Source organism: Schistocerca cancellata, chromosome 1, assembly GCF_023864275.1.
Source record: "Schistocerca cancellata isolate TAMUIC-IGC-003103 chromosome 1, iqSchCanc2.1, whole genome shotgun sequence".
NCBI classification, from domain to species: domain Eukaryota; kingdom Metazoa; phylum Arthropoda; class Insecta; order Orthoptera; family Acrididae; genus Schistocerca; species Schistocerca cancellata.
Genome location: NC_064626.1, coordinates 18044691 through 18059800, shown reverse-complemented (window position 1 = coordinate 18059800; position 15110 = coordinate 18044691). Strand labels below are relative to the sequence as shown.

Here is a 15110-nt window from a genome sequence, read left to right as displayed (position 1 = left end):
TTGTTTGTGCTGTAGATTCCTGAACCTGAAGCATCAATACAGCATATAGCTATAGACCCTGAAGCTTCATACATGGCAGCAGTAAATAATCGAGGCCATTGTTACATATGGAGTCTCACTGGAGGAGTAGGTGAAGAGCCCACAAAGCTAAATCCAAAGCATAAAATTGAGGCTCATAGACGTTATGCTTTGAAATGCAGTTTCAGCCCTGATTCAACGTAAGTATTATGTAAGTGTAGGTATTATACAGGATGTTTCAAAAGTCAATGGCAAAACTTCAAGATGGATTCCTCATATAACAGTAAGGAAAACATGTCAACATGGGTCTGGAAATGCATAGCTATTGACTTATTTGAGGATGTTAAGCAATGCATGCTGACAAGTCTTGTTTACTGGAGAAAAATATATGACATACACAAGGGACAGAATCCGAAAACTGCATAACAAGCAAGTGTGGGGGCAGACACCAATCCCCAGGCAACTATCCAGTCATATCACCAACAGGGGTTCTCGATTAACATCTTGGCAGTCATTGTTGGCAGTTGCTTGTTGGGACCCAAAGTTGTTCCAGAAAGACTTACTGGATGGAACTATACAGATTTCTCACACAATGCATTGCTTGAGTGTGCAGAAGACATGCCACTTGCATCCTGTTGACAACTTTACTGTATTTCATGCATGATGGTGCTCCCACCCACATTTGTCTTGCTGCCTGGAGGCAGCTGAATGCACATTTTTCTGAGTGCTGGATAGCTAGAGGTGGATCAATTGCATGGCCACCCCGTTCGTCTGACTTAAATCCCCTAGACATTTACCTGTGGGGACACATACTGTCTCTCGCGTATTCAACTGCTTTTCCAGATGAACCTACTATCCATGCACACATTGTGGTGGCCTTTCAGACAGTTTGAAGTACACCAGCCATTTTTGATCATGTGCAGAATTCAGTAAGGCAACAAATGGATGCCTATATTCAGTCAGGAGGGGGTCACTTTGAACATTTTCTCCAATACATAACCAGAGTGTACCAGCTGGCATAACATATATATAGTGCAGATTGTAGGAACTGAAGGCTCAGTAAATCTGTAATGATGCTTTTCTGGACCCATGTGATGTAGCCTTTTTTCTTCTTGTTGCATGAGGAATCCATTCCTGAAGCTTTGCCATCGAGGTTTGAAACACCCTCTGTGTAATGATTTTAGGTCCAAATCAATATATTTTTGATAAACTTGATTTTGGTTGTCAGCTGTTGGATATTTTTATGTTTGATGGGGAATTCTGATGTGAATGACACAGATACGAATACTTCGCAATGGAGGACAGATTTTTTAATCAGTTTGTTTTGGTGTTTAAACTGTAAAAGGCTTACAGGTAAATTTAATGTATTGCAGGTTACTTGTAACAACATCAGCAGACCAAACTGCAAGAGTATGGAAAACTTCTGACTTTACTCTGCTTCAGGAACTTAAGCATGAGGACCAACGCTGGGTCTGGGATGCCGCCTTCAGTGCAGATTCACAGTATGTCCTTACAGGTATGTTTTACTTAGCACCTTTGTTGTTGCTGTTAGTTGCGGCATTTTACTAATGAAAGTTACAAAGTTTAAATGTATAACATAATGTATCAATAAACAGAGAAATCTGTACAAAATATTTGAGCCTTTCATGGCCACTTGTTGACACATTGCCTATTGGCTTTCTGTCTCCATTTCTTCTGCCAATCTTTATTTGACTATTTTCTGACATTTTGCCAGCACCTGATATTGTGAAAGATTCACCCTCCATCGCTGGTGGCAGACTGGAGCCAATCTCATGACTGTAGATTATATGTGCCATTCAGGAATATAATGTGTGCCCTATGCATGAGAAAAGTATGTGGGAATGACAAGGCAATCCTTCAGCACCAGGATCTGAACATAAACAATATTGTAAGCTGGGTTCGTACTTGGCCATCATGGGGCCCCAGCCCTTGCAGATTCTTTACCCTTCCATGCTGCATGTCTATCCTCTTGCTGTTCTTGGAAATGTATTCTGCATTTTTGGGCTGTTTTTGGAAATGTATTCTGCATTTTCAGCAGTCAGTATCAGAATACTCTCCACTGTTCCTTTTTCTTTCTTCATTCACCTTCTCCTATCCTTCCTCCACATCAGAATTTGAGGTTCCTCTTTCTTTTCCTTCCTGCGCGCTGGTGAAGGCCAGCCCGTGCAATTGATGCGTAACAGGTGGCAGGGTAATGCATAATTCCCAGTTCCAGGTCAACAGGTAGGGTTTGCACATACCCCTTGGAGCAGGCCAGGCCTATGGAGCGGTGGTTGCCTGAGCTGCTACCGTTCCAAATTGCCAATTGGTCCCTCTGTCAGGGGTTTGGGAGGTGTGACCTGAGGTGTGAACAATCACCTAAAGCAGGTGTGCCCCCATCTGAAGGGGGCTCCCAGTTGGAAGGAGCGCACCATCGGAGATGCTCACAATCGTGGGACATTTTCTCGCAATGAGCCATCATCTTCACAGTCAGTGGCTATGAAATGTAAACGGAATGAGGGAAACGATTCAAAGATTCTCTCAGCTGCACCGAGGTTCCTCACGGTTTCACATACTGATGACTGTCAGTCCTTCTCTACAGTAAATCAGCTTATTATTCAGAAAGGTTTTGATGCAGTTGTTGGCCCTGTGAAATCCTGCTCTCATTTATGCAATGGCACTTTGCATTTAGAGACTACTTCTGATTCTCGAGCACAGCAACTGCTTGCAACTTCACTCCTCCGTGGCTATCCTGTTCGTGGCGAAGCCCATCAAATGCTGAATTCTTCCCGTGGTGTTATTTACACTAAGCTGTTCTACGGTCTGGCGGAGGCAGAAATGCAATCATACTTCTCTGATCGGGGTGTCATTGCAATCAGTCAGGTGATGAAAAAAGTAGATGCCTCCTTAGTGCCCATACATACTCTCTTTCTCACTTTTAATAGAGTGGTTCTTCCATCAAAGATCGAAGCATATTATGAAGTTATCACATTCAGACCACATATTCCGAACCCGATGCGCTGCTACTAGTGTCATCATTACAACCACACTCGAGAGACCTGTCGACACCCAGCCAAATGTGTAACCTGTGGTAGGGATGCTCAGGAGGGCGATACTCAACCTCCTTCTCCCCCCTGCATCAACTGTAATGGCAATTGTGGTGTCTCCTCCCATGATTTACCCATGTATCTCAGTGGCTGGGCTGTCCAGGAGATCTGGGTGAAGGAAAAAGTGCCTTACCCAGTTGCTCCCAAGTTGTCGGCTTGTCGGAAACCTGACATTCTACCATCTGGCACCTACAGTTCCGGTTTTTTTACATCTTGCTGCACGAAGGACGTGGCCACGCATACGTGTGACCTCAAATTTAGCACCACAGTTGTGAAATTGCCCACCACCGTGGTAGCATCTGTCTCCTCCTCCAGCTGTGCAACATGCCACCAAACTCTCGCCTCATGAGGTGAAGTCACAAGCTACACAATGGCAGGCCAGAGAGGGCGAAGGAATACTCCCATTAAGACTTCCTACATCCCTCCAGCCAGCCAACACCCAAGTCTTCCTCTGCTAACTGGAAAGGCTCGAAGAAGTCCAACAAAGGCAAACGGTATTCTCCTTCGCTGACTTGGAGATCCTCTTCAACTGTGTCACCACGTGATACCCTCGTCCGGCTGACCTCCGTGTTGCCGGTGCGCACCACCAACCATTTTTCTGCCCTGTACTACACAGGCCAACAGAAAGAGAATGCTGACGCTTCTGTAGACCTCATGGAGCAGGATCCTCCTGCCTATGTGCCCTCTAGCAGTGAGTCTTTGAAGACACTTGGCAGCTGCCGAGGTAACACCCCTTCATTTTTTTCCTCGGCATGACTCTCCTCCAGTGAAACATTTGCAGCCTTCAATCCACTCTTAGAATTGCAGCATCCACTTTTTCTGTGCCTTCAGGAAACAAAATTGTGTCCTCACAACCGTTTTGAGCTCTCGCATGTCTTCCCGGTCCATTGTGACCTCTCCCCAGAAGTCAGCATTTGATCTCAAGGGGGAGTCATGCTGTTCATATGTTCATAGTGAACCTATCTCGATGACTACCCACCTTCAAGCTGTTTCAGTTCACCTTTTCCTGTCTCATATGACCTTTTCCCTTTGTATTGTTTACATCCCTCTGTCATACAGTGTCACCAGGGCAGACTTCCTCCAGCTTATTGGGCAGCTACCTTACCCCTTTCTGCTGCTTGGTGATTATTGCACACCATCCCCTTTGGGGTTCTTGCAGTACCTGTCAAAGAGGCGCCCTCTTGGCTGACCTTCTTACTCATCTTACCTCATCTGCCTTAACACAGGAGCACCCATGTTCCTTTCAGACTTCATGCACACTTATTCCCATTTGGACCTATCCTTCTGCACCACCCAGCTTGCCCATCATATCGAGTGGTCCATTCTATCTAAAACATACTCGAGCGACCATTTCCTGTGTACTGTCTGTTTGCTGCCTCCTACTCCACCTCCGTGCACACCCAAATGACAGCTTACCAAGGCTGACTGGAGGCTTAACTCCTCCCTGGCTACCTTCGACAAACAACATTTCCCCAATTGTGATGACTAGGTGGAATATCTTTCAAACATTATCCATACCACCGCAGAACCTTCCATTCGTCCCACTTCCTCTTTGCCACACTGTGTCCTGGTCGCTTGGTGGACTGAGGTTCGCCACGATGCAATTCGCGTGCTGACGTGCTGAGACATGCTCTCCTCATTTTTAACTGTCACCCTACAATGGCAAACTGCATTCATTATAAACAGTTGCGTGCACAGTGTCATCGTGTTCTTTGGGATAGCAAAGAAGCTAGCTGGATTTCATTCACTAGTTCTTTTAACAGTTCCACTCCCTCTTCCGTTGTGTGGGTCAACCTCCGACGGCTCTCTGGGACCGAGGTCCATTCCCTAATGTCCAGCCTGACAGTAGCAGATGATATCATTGTGGAGCCTATTGCTATTTCCAACACCCCAGGCCACCATTTTGCAAGATCGAGCGCCTCCCACTATCATCCTACCTTCCTCCATCAGAAACGAGTGGAGAAGACTCAGGTGATACCCTTCTCTTCTCCAAATTGTGAGTGCTACAATGTTGCCTTTACTATAAGGGAGCTAGATCCTGTTCTTTGTCCCGATCCTCCACCCAGGGCCGGATGCCATTCACATTCCGATGTTGCAGCACCTTTCTCTTGTGGGCAATCACTTGTGCTTAATACATACAACTGCATCTGGGCAGAGGGCACGTTTCCCAGATGCAGGTGTGAAGCCACTGTCGTACTCATACCTAAGCCCTACAAGGACAAACACCTTCCTTCTAGCTACTGCCCCATTTCCCTCACCAACTGTGTTTTCAAGGTGATGAAACGTGTGAGTCTTGCCCGGCTGGTATGGTGGCTTGAGTCTCACAATTCACTAACCACTGCACAGTGTGGATTTCGAGCATGGTGTTCTGCAGTCGACTATCTTGTCACTTGGTCCACCCATGTCATGAGTGGTTTTCTGCGGAAATCCTAGACTGTGGCCATGTTTTTCAATTTGGAGAAAGCGTATGGCATCTGCTGGAGAACTGACATTCTCCGTACTCTCTACATGTGGGGCTTCCTTAGCATTTCCTTCAGGAATTTTAAAAAGACCAAGTTTTTCTGCCTAATGAAACACCTTTATCCAAGAAAACATTTCAGTGTTCCATCCTAAGCATTGTCCTCTTTGCTATCACCACTAACCTTATAATGGTGTGTCTCCCGCTGAGCAGCTCCGATTCCCTTTTTGTTGACGATTTTGCCATCTGCTGCAGTTCTCCACATACTGGTCTCATTGAGCAGCGTCTTCAGTGATGTCTCGATTGTCTTTACTCGTGGAGCATTGACAATGGCTGTCATTTTTCCACTGACAAAGCTGTTTGTATGATTCTCTAGTGGCTCAGTTGGTTTCTTCCATTGTCTTTACATCTTGAGTCTGTTGCTCTTCCATTTGTTGAAACTATGAAATTCCTGGAGCTCATGCTTGATAGGAAACTCTCCTGGTCCTCCAACGTCTCTTACCTGGCAGCCCACTGTATGCGGTCCTTCAATGTCACACGTGTCCTTAATGGTACTTTCTGGGTTGCAGTTCGAACCAATCTCCTCTGTTTGTACCGGTCCCTTGTCCATTCGAAACTAGACTATGGATGTTTCGTTTGTGCATCTGCGCATCTGTCCTCTTACATCCTCTCAGTACTATCTACCATTTTGGCATCCGTTTGGTCACTGGTGCCCCTTGCACTAGCCCGGTTGAGAGTATGTATGCAGGAGCTGCCTAGCTACCACTGTCCTACCGCAGTGACTTTCTCCACAGCAGATGTGCGTGCCATTTGTCTGCCATGCATGGCCACCCATCCTATGCCTCCTTCATTGATGAGTCCTTTGATCGCCAGTATGGAGCATGTCCCTCTTCTCTGTTACCTCCTGGAGTTCGGTTTCGGCTCTTGCTCTGGTAACCTGACTTCACGCTACTTCCCGAATGGGTGTGAACCCTTCACCACCTTGGCTTATTGCGACAGCCCGTGTTCACCTTGGCCTTCATTCACTTCCTAAGGACATTAGTCCAGCCTCACTCTATTGCCTTCAGTTCCATGACCTTCGCATGGAATTTCATGACAGTGCATACTGTTGTGTACACTGATGGCTCTCAGCCTGACTGTGGTGTCAGGTATGCTTTCGTTATTGGTGCCGATGTTTTTCGGTATCAGCTTCTGTAACACTACTCAGTATTTACAGCAGAGCTCTTTGCCCTGTTTCAGACCAGTTGCATTATCTGCTTAGACTCTCTCAGTGCTCTTCAAAGCCTCTTGTGTGCTGCACACCATCTATCCCTTAGTGCAGTGGGTCCAGGAAAGGTGTCACATGCTCACTCGTGATGGAGCCTCTGTGATGTTTATGTGGGTTCTTGGTCACGTCGCTAACCAGGATGAAATTCTTGTACCTCAGCCCTCTAGTTTTTATATTTCCTCCGATGATCTCTTTGTTGCCGTCTGTCAGCAGGTGGAGTCACTTGGGCATCACCACTGGTCCTCCCCTCATGGGAACAAGCTCCGGGTTATTAAGCCTCTCCATATGGCTTGGAGGACCTCCTCTTGGCCCTTTCACTGTGAGGAGATCATTTTAACTAGGTTGCATATTGGGCATTGTCTCTTTAGCCATTGCCAGTTGTTAAGGGGTACTTCCCCACCACTTTGTACACATTGTGCCCAACTTTTGACTGTCCATCATGCCCAACTTTTGACTGTCCATCATCTCTTGATGGAATGCCCCTTTTTTTAACGGTCCCGTTTGAGTTGTCGGCCATTTTAGCAGATGACACATGGGCTGTTGACCGTGTTATACTTTTTATCCATCACATATACTTTTTATCCATCACAGCCATATGGTGAAGGCCATTTAATTCTCAGTTCTGGACCTCAGTTTCTATATGGTGTATTTTGTAGACCTTTCTTCACGTCACTGTTTTTAGCAGTTTTCTCTTCCATCAGTTGGGATTGAAGGGTAGTTGTTTTTAACTCCTCTCTTTTTCTTCGTGTTCTACCATTCTGACATGGTCGTGTATGACCCTAGTTGTTTTTGTGCCCTAAAACAAAACAAAACTGGTGAAGAAATTAACTGGTGAACTACATAATGAAATTCACCAATGTGGAAGTTTGTGATGTGAAAGAGAGCTACCATGCCTGCATGTCCAGGAAAGCCATAGAAATTCACAAACATGACAATAACTTAAAGAAGAAAGCTTCAAGGTGAACAGATCCTGTATTTCCATGCTGCAGCTAATGACTGTTGTAGGTTGCAAGGAGAGAATCAAAATGGTAGTGACCAGAGAAAAGTCTTCAAATGTTGGTGTGACAAGTACATATAAGCTCCAGACGTGGGCTCCAGGCTGAGACCAGCAATGTAGAATGAGCCTTTGCCAATGACAGCTCTTGCACCTGCAAAACACTGTGTTTTTGCTTAAGTTGACTGTTCAGATTTCAGGTATGTCATAATGGTCATTCATCAGCCAGAACATTATGACCACCTACCCAATAGCCCGTATGTCCACCTTTTGTACAGATAACAGTGGCTATGCATCGTGGCACGGAAGCAACGAGGCCTCGGTCGGTCATTGGAGGACGTTGCCACCACATATTCCATATATTCCGGGAAGGGGGGCAGTGAGCTCTGATGCCACCTTCATTCACATCTTCAGTTGGGTTCAGATCTGCACATAGCTTGGAACTTGCCATTGTGTTCCTCAAACCACTCCATCGTACTCCTGGCCTTGTGACACGGCACATCATGTTATTGAAAGAAGCTACTACTGTCAGGAAACATGACGTGAATGTTCCCCAGAGCACAATCCGCCCGCTTGTCTCTGTCCTGCAGTACGGGTGTCAGGGAGCTGGTCCCACAGAATATGACGGATTCGTGCCCTCCTGTTGGCACGATGGAAAAGGTGTCGGAGTTCATCAGACCCTGGAACACTCTACCACTGTGCAAAAGGCCAGTGCTGATGGTCACGTGCCAATTTCAGTCATAGTTGCTGAAGTTATGGTGTTAACATTGTCACGTGCATGTGTCAGCAGCTGCGTAGGCCAGTTGTTAGGAGTTTTCAGTGCACAGTGTGTTCGGACACACTTGTAGTCTGTCCAGCATTAAAGTCTGACGTTAGTTCCGGCACAGTTCACCGCCTGTCCTGCTTTACCAGTCTGCCCACCCTGTGACGTCCGACATCTGTAATGATGAGTGGCCACCCGACCCCACGACTTCCGTACGCGGTTTCACCTCGGTTTCGACACGTGTTGAAGACACTCGACACAGCACTCCTCAAACATGTGACAAGTTGTGCAGATTCAGAAATGCTCATGCCGAGTCTCCGGGCCATTCCAGTGTGCCCTCGGTCAAGTTCAGACAGGTCGCACGCCTTCCCTCTTCTACACACGGACAGCATGCTCACTGGTACTACGTGCACGGTGCGTATGTCTGACTAGCAATTATTCCTCACCAGGTGATGCTTCTGTCATCTGGACAGGTTTATATTGATATTAGGTCTGGGCTCATAGTGTTCTGGCTGATCATTGTAATTTAATAGACACACCTTTCATCTTTCTGTGTTTTCCTCCTCTTTGTGGTCATTACTATTTGTATCGTCTCTGCCACGTTGCCCTACTGAATCGTAATTTTTCTCCTTCTCTACGTTGTTTGAACGTTTTTCTCCTGGCTCATTGATTATGTGATATCTTGCCTTAGCAATATCTCGGTTTATCATTTTAGTATTTTTAAAAACTTTTCGTCGATGTTGACTGTTTCTTATTGTTGCCCTCCTCTTCTATTAACAATCTTAATTTTTTTCTCAACAGTTATGCTGATAATTATAAACTTTTCATACATTTGAATAATCTTTATTGGTTTTCATTATGTTCTGTGTGTTGTTTGCTACATAAAAAAAATTCAGGGTGTTGCATCCTCACTAAAATTTATCATTTCATGGCTTCTGTATTACCTTACATTCACTGTAAACTATTTCTTATTTCTCTCAGCACAAATATGGTTATAATGCTAGTTACCTCATTGCGGTCATACAGATAAACTTCATTCAAGTGCACTAAAAGCTCACTCATGGATTGTGATCCTGAAGCAGTTAAATTGATGACTTAAAATCAGTGCATTCTTGACATTTCAGCTGAAAGTAACTGATCATCTCCTGGTCTTTAGAACAAACCTTGACAATATATATGATGTGTTGCGTTTTGAATGGAGTTTTTAATTAACTAATGTTGACTGTATGTTTACTATGAGGAGGAAGTGTCGAGAAATTAAATAAAGACAGTACTGAATTTTGTAATTGGGGATGTTGTGATTTAATTAATTAGTTAGTTAGTTAATTAGTTAGTGTTACATGTCCCATAAATCATTTGAATTATTCTTTTATTGAAATGATGTGGAACAGGTCAGTTTACAGGTGTGGTTGATATGTGATTAATATTAACATTAATGAAGACATTATATTTAGTTCTGTTCATGCCACCACACTTAAAATGTAATTACCTTCTTTCTTTTTTACAAGCTACCACTTTTTAAATTGATATTCATCCATAGAATAGAAGAAGTTGTCCAGGGGAAATGATTTTAGGTCAGATGTAGGACTTGTGCTACCTGTCAGACATTTTATTGTGTATGGCAAATGATCAAAAATCTTCATCGCTGCATGTCAGGGCAGCTTCTGGGATAGTGCTGCTGTGCTATAGCACCACATGTATGGAAAAGAAAGAAACAGAAATCTGTATGAATTGTGCATAAAACATTGTTTCCGAGTGTGTAGTTTTCTGAAGCTTGGAGCCAACGCCATATTTAGACCATCTGCGCTCAGAAGCACTGAGTAAAAGGCTAGGCTGTTGGTTTCTACACACTTCTTATGCCATGGATAGAGGCTGCTTTGCTCTGACCCAGAGCTTTACATTCCTCCCATCAGAGGCCAGTAAAGTGCCAAACCTACAGAGGCAGGATTTGCCTCCTAGTGACAATGGTAGAATACATTGGGGGCTGAAACTTTCTTTAATCCTCTGTTACAGTACAGGGTGTATTGAAAAGAATCATCTGATTTGACACGTCTGTGTTTCTGAAACTAATAAAGATATACAATGCATTTTGTTATTTTATGAACGGGAAACTCGGAGTTTTTTTTTTTTCATACCTTTTCATTGTTGTTGTTGTTGTTGTGGTCTTCAGTCCTGAGACTGGTTTGATGCAGCTCTCCATGCTACTCTAACCTGTGCAAGCTTCTTCATCTCCCAGTACTTACTGCAACCTACATCCTTCTGAATCTGCTTAGTGTATTCATCTCTTGGTCTCCCTCTATGATTTTTACCCTCCAGCTGCCCTCCAATACTAAATTGGTGATCCCTTGATGCCTCAGAACATGTCCTACCAACCGGCCCCTTCTTCTTGCCAAGTTGTGCCACAAACTCCTCCCCAATTCTATTCAATACCTCCTCATTAGTAATGTGATCTACCCCTCTAATCTTCAGCATTCTTCTGTAGCACCACATTTCGAAAGCTTCTATTCTCTTCTTGTCCAAACTGTTTATCATCCATGTTTCACTTCCATAAATGGCTACACAAATACTTTCAGAAACGACTTCCTAACACTTAAATCTATACTTGATGTTAACAAATTTCTCTTCTTCAGAAACGCTTCCCTGCCATTGCCAGTCTACATTTTATATTCTCACTAGTTCTACCATCATTAGTTATTTTGCTCAACAAATAGCAAAACTCATTTACTACTTTAAGCATCTCATTTCCTAATCTAATTCCCTCAGCATCACCCGACTTAATTAGACTATATTCCATTATCCTCGTTTTGCTTTTGTTTATGTTCATCTTATATCCTCCTTTCAAGACACTGTCCATTCCGTTCAACTGTTCTTCCATGTCCTTTGCTGTCTCTGACAGAATTATAATGTCATCGGTGAACCTCAAAGTTTTATTTTTTCTCCATGGATTTTAATACCTACTCTGAATTTTTCTTTTGTTTCCTTTACTGCTTGCTCAATATACAGATTGAATAATATCGGGGAGAGGCTACAACCCTGTCTCACTCCCTTCCCAACCACTGCTTCCCTTTCATGTCCCTCGACTCTTATAACTGCCATCTGGTTTCTGTACAAATTGTAAATAGCCTTTCGCTCCCTGTATTTTACCCCTGCCACCTTTAGAATTTGAAAGACAGTATTCCAGTCAACATTGTCAAAAGCTTTCTCTAAATCTACAAATGCTAGAAATGTAGGTTTGCCTTTCCTTAATCTTTCTTTTAAGATAAATCGTAAGGTGAGTATTGCTTCACGTGTTCCAATGTTTCTACAGAATCCAAACTGATCTTCCCCGAGGTCGGCTTCTACCAGTTTTTCCATTCGTCTTTAAAGAATTCGCATTAGTATTTTGCAGCTGTGACTTATTAAACTGATAGTTCGGCAATTTTCACATCTGTCAACCCCAATTTTCTTTGAGATTGAAATTATAATATTCTTCTTGAAGTCTGAGGGTATTTTGCCTGTCTCATACATCTTGCTCACCACAGTTTTGTCAGGACTGACTTCCCCAAGGCCATCAATAGTTCTAATGGAATGTTGTCTACTCCTGGGGCCTTGTTTCGACTCAGGTCTTTCAGTGCTCTGTGAAACTCTTCACGCAGTATCGTATCTCTCATTTCATCTTCATCTGCATCCTCTTCCATTTCCATAATATTGTTCTCAAGTACATCACCCTTGTATAGACCCTCTATATACTCCTTCCACCTTTCTGCTTTCCCTTCTTTGCTTAGAACTGGGTTTCCATCTGAGCTCTTGATGTTCATGCAAGTGGTTCTCTTATCTCCAAAGGTCTCTTTAATTTTCCTGTAGATGGTATCTATCTTACCCCTAGTGATATAAGCCTCTACATCCTTACATTTTGTCGTCTGGCCATCCCTGCTTAGCCATTTTGCACTTCCTGTCAATCTCATTTTTGACACGTTTGTATTCCTTTCTGTCTGCTTCATTTACTGCATTTTTATATTTTCTCCTTTCATCAATTAAATTCAATATTTCTTCTGTTACCCAAGGGTTTCTACTAGCCCTCCCTCGTCTTTTTACCTATTTGATCCTCTGCTGCCTTCACTACTTCATCCCTCCGAGCTACCCATTCTTCTTCTACAGTATTTCTTTCCCCCATTCCTGTCAATTGTTCCCTTATGCTCTCCCTGAAACTCTGTACAACCTCTGGTTTAGTCAGTTTATCCAGGTCCCATCTCCCTATATTCCCACCTTTTTGTAGTTTCTTCAGTTTTAATCAACAATTCATAACCAATAGATTGTGGTCAGAGTCCACGTCTGCCCCTGGAAATGTCTTACAATTTAAAACCTGGTTCCTAAATCTCTGTCTTACCATTATATAACCTATCCGATACCTTCTAGTATCTCCAGAATTCTTCCATGTATACAACCTCATCATACATTTCATCAATTTCTTCATCATCTGCAGAGCTAATTGGCATATAAACTTGTACTACTGTAGTAGGCATGGGCTTCATGTCTATCTTGATTCATTATTAAACCTACTCCTGCATTACCCCTATTTGATTTTGTATTTATAACCCTGTATTCACCTGACCAAAAGTCTTTTTCCTCCTGCCACTGAACTTCAATAATTCCCACTATATCTAACTTTAATCTATCCATTTCCCTTTTTAAATTTTCTAACCTACCTGCCGGATTAAGGGATCTGACATTCCACGCTCCAATCCGTGGAACACTAGTTTTCTTTCTCCTGATAACGACGTACTCTTGAGTAGTCCCCGCCCGGAGATCCGAATGGGGGACTATTTTACCTCCGGAATATTTTACCCAAGAGAATGCCATCATCATTTAACCATACAGTAAAGCTGCATGCCCTCGGGAAACCTTTTCATAGGTCTTCAATATTCCTGAATTTCTAGTGCCATTCCATATCCTTCACTGACTCTAGAGGGTGAGCTTTGTGATACTTTCGTAGATACTGTTAAAGTTTTGAAACTGCTAATCACGGTACCTTTCTCAACATCAGAAACTGGGCGGAACTTTTCAATGCTCAAGAGAATTAAAATATTTCTATGAAATCCTATGAAAGAAGAATTCCTTAGTGCCCTGTGAAAAGTCATGTGTGTATAAAGTTGAAAATTTCAATTCAGCAGTGATAGATCTTTTTGCTAACAAGAAGGAACAGTGAAGGGCTCTCCAATACCATTGATACTAATTAGTTTGAACCTGTCTTCCCAAACTCATGGTGTTGCTACTTTTGGTGAATGCTGATAATTTGATTAAATTTGTTTCCCAAAATCCACATTAGAACTTTGAACAATTCATGTACACACTATTATTTCTCATATTAAAGGCACTTAGTGCTGTCGGAGGGGGGGAAAGGGAAGCGAGTCCCACTTTCCTCTCACAGGGCTGTGCTCCTGTCTCGTGAAGGCAAAACTGACATAATGGTCATATGGAAATCTGAACTGGTGTTGCAAGAGTTTTATTCTAACCCTGTAACAGACCAGCATTGGTCTCTGCAGACATTTCAAAATAAGAAAATGAAAAAAAGAGCAAGTACATCACAAAGCAAAGCAGAAGAAACAAAGGATTTGCTAATGGCTACAGTGCAGTTGTTTGCTGAGGTTCGCAGTTTTGTAAATGTTGTAGTTCAGGGCCATCCTTTACCAGTATCTTACGCAACTATACATCAAAACACCCCACACTTAAGACGGTCAGGTAAAAGTGTCCATACATAATCTATGAGCAGTGAAGAATTGTGCAGTTGATATATGTGCCCATGCATTTGTGTGTACGAGTGAGATTTTTGGAGTTGCTGTTGCATTTTATTTCTCATGCAGACATGAGAAAAAAGATAGCTAGAGGAACCATCCTTGCTCTCTCTCTCTCTCTCTCTCTCTCTCTCTCTCTCTCTCTCTATCTATCTATCTACTTACCTACCTACCTACTCATCTATCTGCTCTCTCTCAAAATCATTTACAAATGCTTCCTATCATGTTGTGTAGGAATACTGTATATGAAACTCTTGGTGTGTGTAAGAGTGTAGTAAGTGTTTATTTCTGTTTCCCTATACATTTTGTTTGATAGATTATATTATGAATTATTAACAGAAATCCCTAATACATTCAATGTTACCAAATGAAGTGTTCCTGAAGTACCACCAACCGGTGAAATTCGTCAGTGGTCATCATTACTGCATAATGAACTCTTGTCTAACCCACACTTCTGTTTCTATCCTGTTCATTTTTGGAACACAACCTACCACCACTTAGAGACTGAGGTGATGACACTTTCTGCAGGACCTGACCATCATTTTGCAGGACAATGCACAAGCACATAGAGTGCAAGCTGTTACTGATTTGTTTGACTGATGGGGCTGCTAAGTGCTATACCACCTACTGCACTCCCCAGGCTTAAGCCCTCGTTAGTTCAACTCAATTTCTAAACTGAAGTAAACACTTCATGGCATTCGCTTAAGAACTGCTACAAATTCGTCGGGCAAT

General features: G+C 43.1%; 1 protein-coding gene across 1 annotated transcript in view; it reads left to right on the top strand.

Annotated features, from left to right (window-relative positions):
• The window catches only part of LOC126164544 (target of rapamycin complex subunit lst8), a 51537-nt gene that overhangs the window by 16450 nt on the left and 19977 nt on the right, over positions 1-15110 (top strand). The window contains exons 5-6 of the mRNA XM_049920248.1: positions 16-218; positions 1392-1534. Of these exons, the coding sequence (XP_049776205.1) occupies positions 16-218; positions 1392-1534 (346 nt within the window). The remainder of the gene's footprint in view (positions 1-15; positions 219-1391; positions 1535-15110) is intronic.